The sequence below is a fragment of the Polistes dominula genome, unplaced genomic scaffold, assembly GCF_049000335.1.
Source record: "Polistes dominula isolate Pdom_NZ unplaced genomic scaffold, Pdom_raw_medaka contig_15, whole genome shotgun sequence".
NCBI classification, from domain to species: Eukaryota; Metazoa; Arthropoda; class Insecta; order Hymenoptera; family Vespidae; genus Polistes; species Polistes dominula.
The window spans coordinates 6,036,567-6,051,091 of NW_028300915.1; the positions used below are offsets into that span (position 1 = coordinate 6,036,567).

General features: G+C 33.5%; 1 protein-coding gene across 5 annotated transcripts in view; it reads left to right on the forward strand.

Annotated features, from left to right (window-relative positions):
• Nucleotides 1-14,525, forward strand: part of LOC107069286 (ankyrin repeat and sterile alpha motif domain-containing protein 1B) — a 114,164-nt gene that overhangs the window by 2,037 nt on the left and 97,602 nt on the right. For all 5 annotated transcript variants that reach the window (XM_089170231.1, XM_089170230.1, XM_015326481.2 and 2 more), the window contains exons 2-5: nucleotides 12,709-12,789; nucleotides 13,019-13,175; nucleotides 13,400-13,545; nucleotides 13,912-14,034. In XM_089170231.1, the coding sequence (XP_089026357.1) occupies nucleotides 12,709-12,789; nucleotides 13,019-13,175; nucleotides 13,400-13,545; nucleotides 13,912-14,034 (507 nt within the window). The remainder of the gene's footprint in view (nucleotides 1-12,708; nucleotides 12,790-13,018; nucleotides 13,176-13,399; nucleotides 13,546-13,911; nucleotides 14,035-14,525) is intronic.

The window sequence follows — 14,525 nt, forward strand, 5'->3', positions numbered from 1 at the left end:
CTACTCCCCTCGTATCCTCGTCTAATGTATTTTTCCTTTTCGTTTGATTATTTTAACCATTTTTTCACATCAGCAAAGATCATTATCTCTGTCAATTCATTGCAACGTAAGATAGAAAGAGAAATCATAATGAGTCGTCCTTTAGACAGGACGAGAGAGCACAATCTTCTCTCTTTTTCTATCTCTCTCTCTGTATCTTTCTCTTTCTGTCTACCAATATTATATTCTATCTTTTATTCTGCTATCCTTCCATTTAAATGTCTCTCTATCTATCTCTTTCTATGTATTTCTCTGAATGTCACGAGAAAACTTGATTTATCGTTATTTATCAATTTCATTAGTTATTATTCTTTTTTTGTAATATTAACAATACGGAAGTATGCATTTCCTGTAACAATTTTCATAGGAAAAACCTCGGGTGCGATAATGAGTTCGAAAATCGAGGTTAGGTTATAGCGTTTACAATGATTCGAGATACTATCTCTCTTTTGCTTTCTCTCTTTCTCTCTCTCTCTCCTCTATCTCTCTGTATGCCTGTCTTTCTGTCTCTCTCTCTCTCTTTCTCTTTCTCTTTCTCTCTCTCTCTGGTCGGGAGACCACTTCTCTCCCTTTTGCACGATAGGTTTACCCACGCTCGATTGATCGCGCGCCGTTCTTTCAATTAATCCGCTGCTTTCGTAAGAGCTTTCACGGAGGATCCGCTTCCGTCGTTTGTGCGTCCTACAAGATACCGATCATAGTCCCGCTTTTCTCTTACGATTCTTTCGACGACTTAGCTATTAGCTTGGCTCGCACCTCGGTGGACCTATTTTCTCATCTATCTTACTAATCTTCAACACTGTTCGAAGATTTTGAACGGAAGTAATTGTAATTGTAAGATATCGTTAATCCGAATATTGATCATTGCATTTGCATTTTTCTATATACTACAAGCATCGTTAATTTAAATATATAATATTTATATTATCTTGTTGCAGATGACAATTTCATCGTTATTTGTGTGGCATCTTATTAATTATTCATTTAAAAACGTTAAGTAAAACTATTGGAAACGTTATTCGTATTCGATTATGTTAAAAATTATCTCACAATGATTATATTTCTTTTATCTTTTTTTAAATATTTTTTCACTAAAAGATACGTTATTATTTAATAATGATAAATAATAACTTAGAGATAATATATTTTATATTATTTTTTAAAAATACCTATATAAACTATGTTTATTTATTTTAGACGATAGAAAAGAAATGTTTTTTCATTACGTTATTTTAACGATAAGAAATAATCTTCTGTTTTGATAACATGTCAATGTTTACGATAGTCTATCATGTTTTTTACGATTTTCTTTGATAAATCGTATGACTTGTTTTCCGTTGATGAGGAAGAGGTCTGCTTGTTCATTTTTCTCATCTGAGAAGCGAGAAGTAATATACATATAGTGAAATATACATATACTGCTCGTCGAAAGGCGAGCAGTATATGTATATTTGGATCGACGTTCTTATTTTTTTTCTTCTCTATCGTTCTTCAACGTGTCTATTCGTGATTTCACCGTGACCATGAATCACCCTAAGCGCATTCAGTATGACGATGCACAGAGATGCGTGTCCGATAGTGTACAAACACACTGATTATAACGTATGACCTTAGAACTTTATTACCGATTATTTTAACTATTGTTGTTAGTTCAAATCGTTTGATTATATTTTTTTGTACGTTAGTATTAGACTTTTGACTTTCTTTAATATGAATCGACGAAACTGGCTAAAAATATTTTTCTTTAAAAACAAAAATTAATTTCTATGTATTGAAATTTGTCCGTTTGTTTTTTTTATTTTCTTTCTCACAATAATTTTTAATTCATTACACAGAAATGACGTTTGCCAGGGTTAATTATTTTTATTCTCTTTCGATTGTAGGAATAATTAGAAGAAAAAATGTTGTTTACTGTAAAAATTAATGATGCTAAAATACGTTATATATAACGAGATATATTCACGTGTGTAAGTACTCGTGTAGTGAAAAGTTCATCGAGTCCACTATGTTTTCTATTCTTGGCGTCAGATAAATAGAGCCTATTCTTGCGTTCGAGCTATTTATTTTTAAGGGTCGATGATAACGTTAACTCGGGGGTTGCGATAGATTCTAAAAGGAGAAAGGAGAACGGGTCATTTTGTAACGTTGCTACATCGTTTTGAGATTACAAAAAAAAAAATAATAATAAGAAGAAAAATAGAAGGATGAGATGCACGCTAGGAACATTTCGATTCACATAGACGACGAGCTAGCTTAACACGGTTTATTCGTGTTACGTAAATGACGTTAAATTTTTTGTCCTCTCTTGCTGTGAAACGACGTGTTTCCAATTCTATTACTATCATCGTAATAGCGTTCACTATCGTTACGCGTTCGATTACGTCACATTAAAGCGGATATCAGAGTTTTATATGTTCCTTGTGGATATCGTGAAATTCCTTTTTTTTGGCATTGACGATCAGCGAAAGAGCTTTTTGTTGTAGCTTAGAATGGGGGTATTAAAGAAACGATAAGAATATCTGTTCGATCGGGAAAAGAAAAAGAGAGAGGCCGAAAGTTATCGTAGTTCACTGAAGAAAAAAAGAGAAAAAAAAACAAATCCTTTTCTTTTTATGCAAGCTAAGAATAAACAATTAAATCGAATAAAATGATCTTGATATATGGTTACTTGTGAATATATATATTTTCTAAATAAAAATCGGAATAAACGTTTAAACGAATAATTGGTTCGAAATATATCGCGTCAGATTCTAAAGAACAATTTTTACGTTTTTCGCTCTGATAAATTTTCAATTTGGAACAATGTTACCGATTATAGCCTTTTGTGCGATGAATCACGTTCCATGAGTGAGATGATCGCGTAGAATAATCGTTCTTTCAAACGATACCAAATCACCGCTCGACAAATGAGCTATGCGAGAGTTGTTTAAAAAGCGTTCTTTTCATTAAAAACTTTTACGTTATAATGATGTATTACACCGTGCTGATTTGACGCGTGACGAATTAAATTATGTTATATCGGTTTTTTCATCTCTCTTTCTCTCTTTTTTATTCCAGTTAAAACTCGACCAGCCCGGAAACGAGTTATTCGTATTTTTATTTTAATAATTTCACTAATTTTGTCCAAAATAAATGAAAATATTTATATATCACTTCTCGTATATTAGGTATATATTTGCAAATGATAAAAATGAAGAGAATTTAGAAATTAGTTAAAAAAATGTATGATTAAATACAAACACAACCCATGTTTTATTATTGAAAAAATACACAAATTTTCAAAATCATGTGTTTATCGTGTAAAAATCAACAATTTTGAAAGTCCATGATTTATTTACGCGAATAAATATTGATTAAATTCGGATATTATAGTAAGGAGAGTATAAAACATCACGTATTTCCTTGATCGAGCATTGAACAAACTCGAAAAAAAAAAAATTTTTTTTATGACGCTCTTCATTTCATTTAATTACTTGGTCTTAGATCGTCGATCGTTTTGTTTCTTCATTAAGTAAGTAGCGCTCGCGCAATTAGTCGAAACACCGTCTTTATTGACCCAGTTCCGGAAGCTACCTCCCACCATTTCACTTTTCTCTCTCTCTTTCTTTCTCTTTCTTACTATTACCTTCAACGACAAAGACGACTTTGTCGATAGTGCTAACCCCACGTTTCGTATTAATTAAGTCATGCTAGGGCTACTCATCGCGCCGCCAAGAATTCGTTCTCTCTTATTCTCTTAAGTGAGTCTTCTGTGTGCATGCACGTGGATCGGCGCGTTTTAAGGTCGACGATAAGTGCTCGTTCCTTTTAACCCGAGTACGCACGTAGCAGTAACGAGCTAGAGGAAAAAATACTTATTTCGTATTACTTCCGCTGTATTAATTCCTTCATCGGTTTTTCTTTTTATGTTGTTTTTTTTCTTTTTTCTTTTTTATAATTATATTTTATTATCAAAGTATAATACCTTCTATTTGCAATTGTTTGTTTTCGAGAATTATTAACGTGTTTTGTATCATTTTAACATAGCAAACGTAGATTTGATCGAATCGAAGTGTGGACAATTGAACGTTGGAACTCCAAGCGCAGTTGTTTTTGTCCATTAATCGATCACACTCCGGGAATACAACAGTAAATGATTCAATCAGACGCGAAAAATCAACACTTTTATTACATTTCTACGATTTAGTTTTCTCTCATATTTTCGTTCATGCGCTAATTGTGAGTTTAGCATTTTTTTCATTATTATTTAATTTAAATCTTTCTCTTAAAATTCTATTTTTTCTTTTTTTCGAAAATTTAGTTAAGGTAAAATTCAAAAAAGTATTGCTTAAATTAAAATACATTTTTTTTTAACGTGCTTTGCCAAAATAAAAAAAATAGTTACTTAACAATGAATTCGTATTGTTTGTACTTGACCGTAAAGCATTCAAGTGGTTATAGAAGATAGACCAATGAAAAGAAAAGAAAAGAAACAAATTTAATAGCTAATTCGAAATGTGTTATATGACAAAAGCGCTCCTACTTTTTAACAAATTGCCTCTCGTGTTCGTCTTTGGGTGGTGCAACTTGTCCATAACTACAAAGCGTGCCTGCGGCGATTTTCTGGCAAAGCTATCACTCTTTTACCCCTGCGTACTTTCTCTCTTTCTCTCTCTTTCTTTTCTTTATTTCTGTCTCGCTCCATTTTCAGTAGCAAGCGTTGCTCCTACTCCAGGCCATGTTTTCGTTGCTGTATATCGTACTTGGCACTTTTACCCTTCTCTTCCTTCTCCTTCTCTTCCTCCTCTAACTCCGACTCGAGATCAGAGAAAAGTAATATAAAATACCGCACCCCGTGCGAAAGAGCCGACCCCTCGCAACTTGCATCCGGAAGGGAAACGAGAAATATTTTGCGATGCTAATCGCAACGTGGATGCGCCACTTTTCGCGTATGAGTGCCCACCTACCCTTCCCTTTTCTCTCTTTCTCTCTTTCTCTCTTTCTCTCTCTTTTGGCCAATGCGTTTATCGTTTGTTTGACTCTCGTCACGTATGGTCGACGTTGATTTTGTATTTCGCAGAGAGTCGCCTGTTTACAGGGGTTGTTCCAAAGTTACATCGGTGTATTTAAAGAACTTCCCGACATCGATGAGGGTCTTTAAATATTTAATTAATGTTTTACATAGGGGACGTAATTACAGCAACGTTTATAAACGAATATCACTTGTAGGTTTTTATGGTTGTATAGTAGGATAGATGTATCGGTGTGAGTGACCGCTTTAAAAGTGATATTAATAACTAAAAGAGTATACTTTGTCGTTGCTCGAACATGTGCCACTATATTCCCTTGTGCATCAACCTAAATAGCTTTTATTATACATCGATCGAACGGTCAAACGATTAGAAAAATAGCTCGATTAATTAATTCATTGTATGATCGATTTGTTACAGTTATTCTAGATTGTTGTCTTAAATTATTATTAGAATATTTAATGTAAATTTTGTTTTAATTTTGTGTGTGTGTTACGGTTTACACGGGAAATTCATTAATTTTAGAAATAATCAACTAAATCATGAAATAACTATACTGATCTATTAAAAAAGGAAAGAAGATAGAATTACATAATTCACCTAGGTAATGTAAGAAGAATTCACGACAAGCGATTAATTAAAGTATCCAGTTTGATTCCTAGATTACATCCGATAGAACAGCTCGATTTACAGATGATTAGTTTTTAAAGTATAAGAAAAAATAACAGATAACTGCGAGCATTGTTACAAGAAGACAAGTAAACTTTAAAGACATATCAAATTTCAATCTCTTAATACTTGCCTTTCGTGAATTCATATATAATCTCGTTATTTCATAAAACTACTAGTTGTAGTGTATAATAAAATTCCTTTTATATGCTTTTCCTAAAATATCTATTTATTCAGAATAAAACTTAAGTTTTTTATGAATTAACTGAATAATATATTTTAACAGTAACGATTCAACAACGTCGAGGTTGAGGCTATAGACGATGCTGTTGCATTTCATCAATGTGGAATATGTAACATATATATATATATATATATATAATATATACATATACATTGTCGCGTCGCTTAGTCGGCAAGATTCTAGTTGCAGAATCAGCGGCATTACTAAAGTGTGCTTTCTGCGAAGGTGCGACATTTTTCAGGTCTCTACGAACGAAGACATTAATATTTCATTAGAGAATCGAGCTCGTAAAAAGTCGTAATATTTGAATTTATGGGACAGTTCATACTTTTACTTTATTTTAACTAGGTAATCTTATAAATCATTTTTTACTTTATTTTTTATTTTTTCAAGAATAACGTTTAAATTATTCATTATAAAAAACAAAGTTGTATACAGCGTAAATTTTGTTTTCAGAATACTATAACGATAATCATTACATTCGACACAGCTTTATTTACGAATTGTTAAACATTTGTGGTAAAAATAATGTTAATCTTTTTGAATTCTGACTATTTTTTTTTTTGCACAAAATTGATAATATTTTTTTGCAAATAATATTAAGAGGATAGAAGAGAGAAAAGGGAATGTAATGGATGGATCCAAAAAGTTGTATTTAACGTTGCAACTTTTTCCCTTCTTTCAATTTAACGTCCACTTAATGTTTTGTTTTGCATCTATTCGTTCGGAAGAAGGAATTGATGCGTTAAACGACGATCGTCGAGGGTACAATTAGTCGACACTAGGATCATCCTTCCGTGAAGAAAATGCTCGCTTTTGCTACACATAGTCTAGCTTTTCTCTTTAACGATTTACTCGGACGCTTACGAGAATTTAATATGATAAACAGTGTTATCTTGAGTATATGTGACAAAAGGAATGCTACCTCAATTTCATTATTTTTATTGTAATCACAATAACCTTCCGATGTATTTTTTATTCTACAATATGTATTTTGCAGGACTATAACTTTATCCAAATATTTTATCATACTTTAGGAGAAAGAAATTTATATTATAAATATATACTATATTAAATATTATTACTATTTATTCAATGTTTTCTCTTTTTTTATATACAAAAGATCAAGCTACGTAATAAGTAATTCGACAAATTAAATTTATAAAACTATACACGTATGAAAAAATGTATTTAGCCAAGTAACATTTATAATAACAACTGTACAAATCTAATATACGTAAGTACAATAAGGGGCCTCGATTAAACAGTATGAATTATGAAAGAAAACAAAAATATTGTTTACTACTTTAAAGATTGTTAATATTATTAGAAATATTTGTATTGTATTGTATTGTAAATATGTGTAAATGCTATTGCAGAAATAGAGAAAAACAAAATAGAAAGAAATACACACCTATGTTACTTCATTTTTCAAGATCTTTTCGAAGCGTTTTTCGAGAAGGATATTCAGCTATGTCAGCACATATAATTTCTCTCCTCCTCGCCGGAGGAAACTATCGATTGATGCCTCAGCAACCCCTCACACGTATAGGAACACACAATTTACTCTCTGTCTTTCTCTCTTTCTCCTGCTTTCTCGTACTCACTTTCTCTCTCTTTCTCTCTCACTCTCCCTTTTACTCTCCTTTTTCTTCTCATCTCGTCTTCTTTTACTCTCTCGCTCTCTCTCACTCTCTTTCTCAGTCTAGTTTTCCTCTTCGTTTTAGCTATGAGCCTAAGGGTGCGTTCGCACTAAGCACTCACGTCCCTGCAACCGGAAAGGGCTTTATAGGAGTTCTCTTATCCCTCCGCGCATTTTATGGCGCCTCTGTCTGGCAAACGCCTGGGGAAAACCGCGTAATTCAATGACTCGAGACTCTTGTGCCTATTTTCGCGTTAAGTGTTGGCATATTGTTTTCCTTTTTCTTTTTTTTCTTTTTTTTTCCTTTTCAACGATAGATTGCACTTTTGCAGAACACGAAGCTTTTTGCTTTGCCTGTTCAATTCAACTTCGTGCTGCTTTCACAATTGTGAACGGGCCTGTAGCATTCGACCTAGGGTACTTCGAATTTCTTGCAATTATTAATACGTTTGTTTATAGTATCGTATCGACGAATCGATAAACGCTCAGATCTAAAATTATATTCTTTTTCGTTTTGCAATTTTATCAATTAGAAATTATTTGAATTATAAATATTTTTTTGATAAATGTTATCTTTATTTTCAAACTGTATAGGTTTGTTCGGTTAAATCAATAATTCGTTTGTTCGTCGTTAACGATCTCATCGTTGAGAATTTGATAGAATTTATATGCCTGCAAATCGTATAACATAAACAATGAGATTTTTGTGTATGAAATTGGAATTTGCATTCGCTTACATACATACAAGTCGTCGTTTCATTGAAACAACCAGCAAAGTTTCTAGCAAAGCGTTAAGAGGAAACGGGTAGGACAAGCATTTCACCGCCGACATCCAATACAACTCATGCGTATTCTGATGAGTTCATTCCCCTTTACCGACTGTTAGTTTTAGATCACACCATTCTCCCTGTACCTACTAGGCCTCGAAAAAAGAAAGCAGTACGAACTTTGGATTCCGAATTGAATCCCTTTGGATTTGTATAACGCTTGAGATTTTTGCCGACTTCTCTGCTGCTAGATCGATACGACGAAAGTAATTACGCGAGATTAAAAGAGCTTTACGATTTTATAGTACTTTAATCAAATGCAACTAACGTGAAAGATTTATAATGTATACGTATCTTGATTATATTATATTATAATATTGGAATAATTTGTCAGTTACGTGTACTTCATATGGAAAAATATTTTTGCTATAACAAATTTATTTTGTACAAGGTTATATCAAAATGAGATATTACTAACTGCTGATTGTTAACGTTTTGTGTGTATTAATTTGAATGATTTAAAAATGTTTTTTTATAAGAAGTAGATCGGTATACATAGTGGAATTATAAGTGTTAGAAAGAAGAACAGTAACGAATTTTCGCAATCTACTATTAATAAACGGGTCCACATATTCGAAAACCGTCCCGTTTCTTGATTAAGTTCGACAAGAAATTGTCGTTGCACGTGGTCCAGCGAGTAAGTAGATACCATTATCTCTCTCTCTCTCTCTCTCTTTTCATTCTCTTCCTGATCTCTGTTTCTCGGTGAAAGTGTGCTTATATTCAATTCCCTCGATTCCTTTCTTTCTCTTCGTGTTCCTTGCCACCCTTATGTCGTTTCATTCGTTAGGGCAGGCCATGTGGAGGGGACGAAGAGAATCGGGTGATGTCCTTTTTACGCGCAATCTTCGGAGTTTAATTAAGGAACTCGCGAACGGATGAACTCGATGAATGGCCTGGTCGAAATAGTGAAAACGAGAGAGAGAGAGAGAGAGAGAGAGAGTGAAAAGGAAGAGAGAGAGAGAGAGAGAGAGAGAGAGGATTAGGGAGAAAAATTTCTGACTGCGCGCACATAAGAGTGTTGTAACGCAAGGACGCGACGAGTTGGGGAAAGGGTGGTTCCCCTCTCTTCATGGTTAGCTTTAAAAGTTCGTTCGCCCACCTTCGATGTCACGCCGGCGGTTGTTAGGGCGCGGAAAACAAATACGTGCCTTCACTCGGTGCAAAGACGACGTACCAATATGTATGCTAGGGTGGCGAGGGAGGGGTGCTTCATGAGATGCAAACGTGAAAGAAAGAAAGAGAAAGAGAGAGTCAACGTGGGGTGGTAAATGGGCTGGGAAAAGAGATGCAGCACGTGCATTCTCTCTTTTTCTATCTTTCTCTTTTCCTTCTTTCTCTCTCTCATCTCCCTTTCCCTTTTTTTCTTTTCTTTTCTTTTTTTTTTCTTTTCTTTTCTTTTTTTTTTTCTTTTCTTTTCTTTTTTTTTTCTTTTCTTTTCTTTTCTTTTCTTTTCTTTTCTTTTCTTTTCTTTTCTTTTCTTTTCTTTTCTACGAAACGAACGAAAAAGCTCTTCTCGAACTCGTCGCAACATCGCGTCGTGCCAACTCTCGACGACCTCCAGAACCACTACCTCTCCTCCCCTTAGACCCTTTTCCACTTCTCTCTTTATTTTACTCTTTTATACGTCGGACTTTAAACTTTCGCCGCCCCTTTTTATCATTCCTCGTTTTGATCTCGCTTATAATGGATCAGAGGTTTTGAAGGAAAAAAAAAATGGAATGAGAGATGGAGCAATAAGGGTGGAGAGACCTTGAACGATGTTTAAAGTATCGGCACGCGTGCCGCTTTGGAAAAGTCGATGATTTAAAGGACCGTTAAGCGAAATGCTTAATGACGGGCGATGCTTAATGACGACGACGTCGGCGAGCTTTGATCTCATCTACCATGCCCTTAGATAAAAGTCTTTCCTTCTCCCTTTCCTTCTCTCTCTTTCTCTTTCTATATTGTTTTAAAATCTTCAGACGTAGAAGAAATATGTTTTTTTTTTTTCATTCTTCTTCTTTTCCCATTTTTTTTTTTTTCATTTATATATTTGATCATGTTATTTGTCAGAAAGAAATGTGATTATTTTTTTTTATAGTATAAATATTGTACAAAAATAATTGTAGAAGATTACGGGGAATGTGAAGGATTGATGTTTTTTGCAATGGTTTTTGTCCGACAAATTTAACCAAGGTTTAACATTTATATGATATAGTAGCTTTAAATCGTAAAGCGTATACGATAAACAAGCAGAAAAGGCAATAAGGTTAAGATCGTGCTTGTATGCATTTTCTTCGCATAAATTAACAAATCATTTTCTTTGGGAAAACACGCGTATGTGGACGTTGCTGCTAAGCTCGCGTACTGGTTCGTTCGTTGACTTTGAAGTCACGATTGTGCCGGATTCGCGTAATGGTTTTGGCGGCTGCGCCAATTCTATTTTTGTTCATTGTTCGTGGGATTCCTTCGATGGCATAAGTTTTGGCCGATCACGAACTTTTGTATGACTGAGCAACATCCTTTTAACTTGCGTCTATCGAGATTTAAAAATGTTGGTATTTTGTTCTTTTCTTTTCTATTTTTGAAATTTGAAAATGATAAAGAAAAAATGGATTATATACACGTTATTGTATATTCATTTATATTCGAGCAAACAATTTTAGACACTTTAAGGGAGAAAAAAATAATTTTTATTTATTAGAATCTAAGAAATAACGTAAATGTTATTATATTTCTTGTGTTTATCTTCTCTCATCTCTGGTAATCGATAGAATTTTGATTAAACTCCGATATAATAATATTTTGTCAAGTATCTTTTATATTAGGATCACTTAAGAGCCAAGTAAATATGATGCTTTGCGATATTCTCCGTGTGACATTTATAATATAGTAACGATATTTTTTTTGTAGGAGGCAATATTGGGAATTGATCTTTATCAAGTAAACTGATTCTAGGAAGTTAAAGATTTCTGAAGCATTTTTCTGCTTATCATAGTTTTATTGTTCCTATAAGTAAATCACCAAAACTATTCTCCTATTTTTTCGAAACCTACTTCGAACTTGAGCGTTAGCTGACATATGATTCTAATGACATTTTCTTTAAGCCAACAAAGCTTTAGCGCATTATGGAATAAAAAAGAAGGTAATCAAAAAGTAGAGAATTCTGTAGTCGTTGACGAAAAGTTAAAAGAAAGAAAAAAAGAAAGAGAGAGATCATTAAGATATTGTAGCTTTTCGTAATACCCAGGAGACAGATAGATCGAAGTAATGAACGAGACAGGACTAAGGGAACCTTGCTCGCATTTATAGGGGTATTTGCGGGGGTTGCGAGAATGCAGTCGTCTATTTCGGAATTGGGTGCGCAACAAAGGCGCGTAATGAGAACATGTGTCGGATGCAGGAAGCTTCATTAGCGAACCTGTTCTTGTCTGTGAATTCCATTGTGGACACCATCTAACCTTCTCTCTATCATGTCGATAGATAGTCGGTATCACGATAGTTAACACTTACGTCATACTTTGTAGTTGCAATTTCGATGAAATTGAGAAGAGACGGTAAACAAGTGTTCTCTCGAAAAGCAGCAAAGGATCGAGAGTCAAAGTGATTTTCTGATAACGGAAATGAAATTGAATCTGGACCTTGTTGTTGCCGGAAATGTTCAAGATAATTTGACGGGAAATACTAATGAGCCATTACTCAAATCATCCTGGAATTGTTTGTGATATAAGAGAAACGAAAGAAAGAAAGACAGGTTACAAATAATTTTCATTGATTATCTCCCGTTAATTGAGTTGTAACAATGAATAATTAGATCTTATGAAACATACGTTCGGTTTCGGCAGTGCTTTTTAAAATATTTCAAGGAATACGATGAAGAACGGTCAGTTCGTCACGCGAATACATCCCGTAACACGAAACTGTCTTCCTGCTTGCATAAAACAATTGCCAGAGTATCATTTACAATGACTCAATGTGAATTCCTAATTGCGGATGCTAGTTGCCTACCTACCCTTCTCTCCTTACTAACGTACTTGTTCTATATTCGCGTGTGATGGTCGATACGACAATGTATCGTTATGATGTAATATATCCTTGATGACCCAGTAATCATTGTTAACTTTAAACGATGATGCTCAAATTGTCGAATTATTTGTTTTAACATGTTTTTTCGATCATGTGGTATTTTATGAAAAAAAAATATCACACATCTATATCTTTCATTAACTGTTAAATTACTCAAAACAAATTGGGAAATAGGGTGTTAAAAAATATTTTATAAATTCGTATTTACAGTTTACGGCGGGGTCCAGGTGCTAACGTGCAAGATGCCAGTGGATATACGGCCCTTCATCATGCAGCACTCAATGGTCGTCGGTATGCATTAGAATTCATTACAATTGTTTATTTAAATATTAAATTATCATTTTATATTCTACATCACCATTTAGTTAAATTGTAATGTTTCTTAGACTAAAAATTGATTTCACCATTGATAAGTTATTTTCATCACATTTCTTTGATTGTAATTCGAACGGATTATCAATTAATGAATTTTTCTCACGATTTAACATTGTTAATTTAAAAGTTGATTTTTTCTATTCAGTGAAATAGTGAAGTTATTGCTCCAATACGAGGCTTCCACAAACGTCGTAGATGCTAAAGGATCTTCGCCACTTCATTTGGCAGCTTGGAAAGGAGATACTGAAATCGTGCGGTTAATTCTTAGCCAAGGACCTTCGGTACCTAAAGTTAATCTAGCGGTAAGCAAATTCTATAATAATAATAATTATTTGAAGAATTTTTTGTAAAACTTTGATGACATCTGATACTATTTTGTGTACTTAAACAATTCGTAATGTAATAAAATGACTATAGAAAAGACAGATACTTTGCCAATGTTTTCTCGAATTTAGCAATTTTTGTAAAATCTATCCATAAGAATACAATTAGAAAAGACTGCACTGTGTTTTATACGATTTTACAGACAAAGGACAATGAGACGGCCTTGCATTGTGCCGCACAATATGGACACACGGAAATAGTGGCACAGCTGTTGGACTACGGATGCGATGCAAGTATCCGCAACAGCCGTGGAGAATCTGCTCTCGACCTAGCAGCGCAATATGGCAGGTAAATGGATTGTACGAATTTTTAAATCTACGAGAAAAAGTTTGACCGAGAGAAAGAAAGAGAGAGAGAAAGAAATAGGCCCATCTGTCGATATGTCGATTTTATTTTATAATAAAACGTTATATAATTTGGTTTACAATTCGTGATTTAAAACAACAACAACAAAAACTAGAAAAAGAAAGTACATGAAAAAAAAGTAATCAACATATTAATATAATGAAATGAATACACGTGAAAAAGTATTCAAAATATAGTCATTATAGAAATATTAGTTTGTTCGGTTGAAAGTCTAATATCGTTTGTAATCATAATTAAAATATATATAAGAGATACATCGAAGATGCTAGACGTATTATTCATTTATAGATTGGAGACAGTGGAATTACTCGTGCGAACCCATCCAGAGTTGATTGAATCTTTACGAAATTCTTCCTCGTCTTTAATCTTCCCACATACTCCGTTGCATTTAGCATCACGTAATGGACATAGGTAAGTGTTTGTTTTTAATTTATTTTACTATAGATCATAAATCTTATTTTTTAAAAGATTATATCAATCAAAATTGGTATTCTTTTGGTACCTACTGTTAATCCTTTGCACTCGAAAGGTTACTTTCAGTTACCAGTCGGTTTAACAGGATAACATGATCGGTAACGATGGTGACACATGGAATATCTAAAATTATTTTATACATATATAAAAGAAGAGTATTTTTCCTACGTATAGGAGGTCTAGAAAGTTCCGTGTTTAGTATGTAAGGGGCTGTAATAGATTGATCTGTTATTCGATTGAATGAGAATCTATATTTTATGCTTATAGGAGTTAAAAAGAATCATTAGGTTTGCTCTAAACAAATAAAGTCTAACAAAAGACACCAAACCATATATTACGGTGATACTTGCCCCGACAAGCCGAGGATGCATTTTAGAGATTGCTTTATAAAATATCACACAAAAAAACAATACGGGGTTTAATATTTA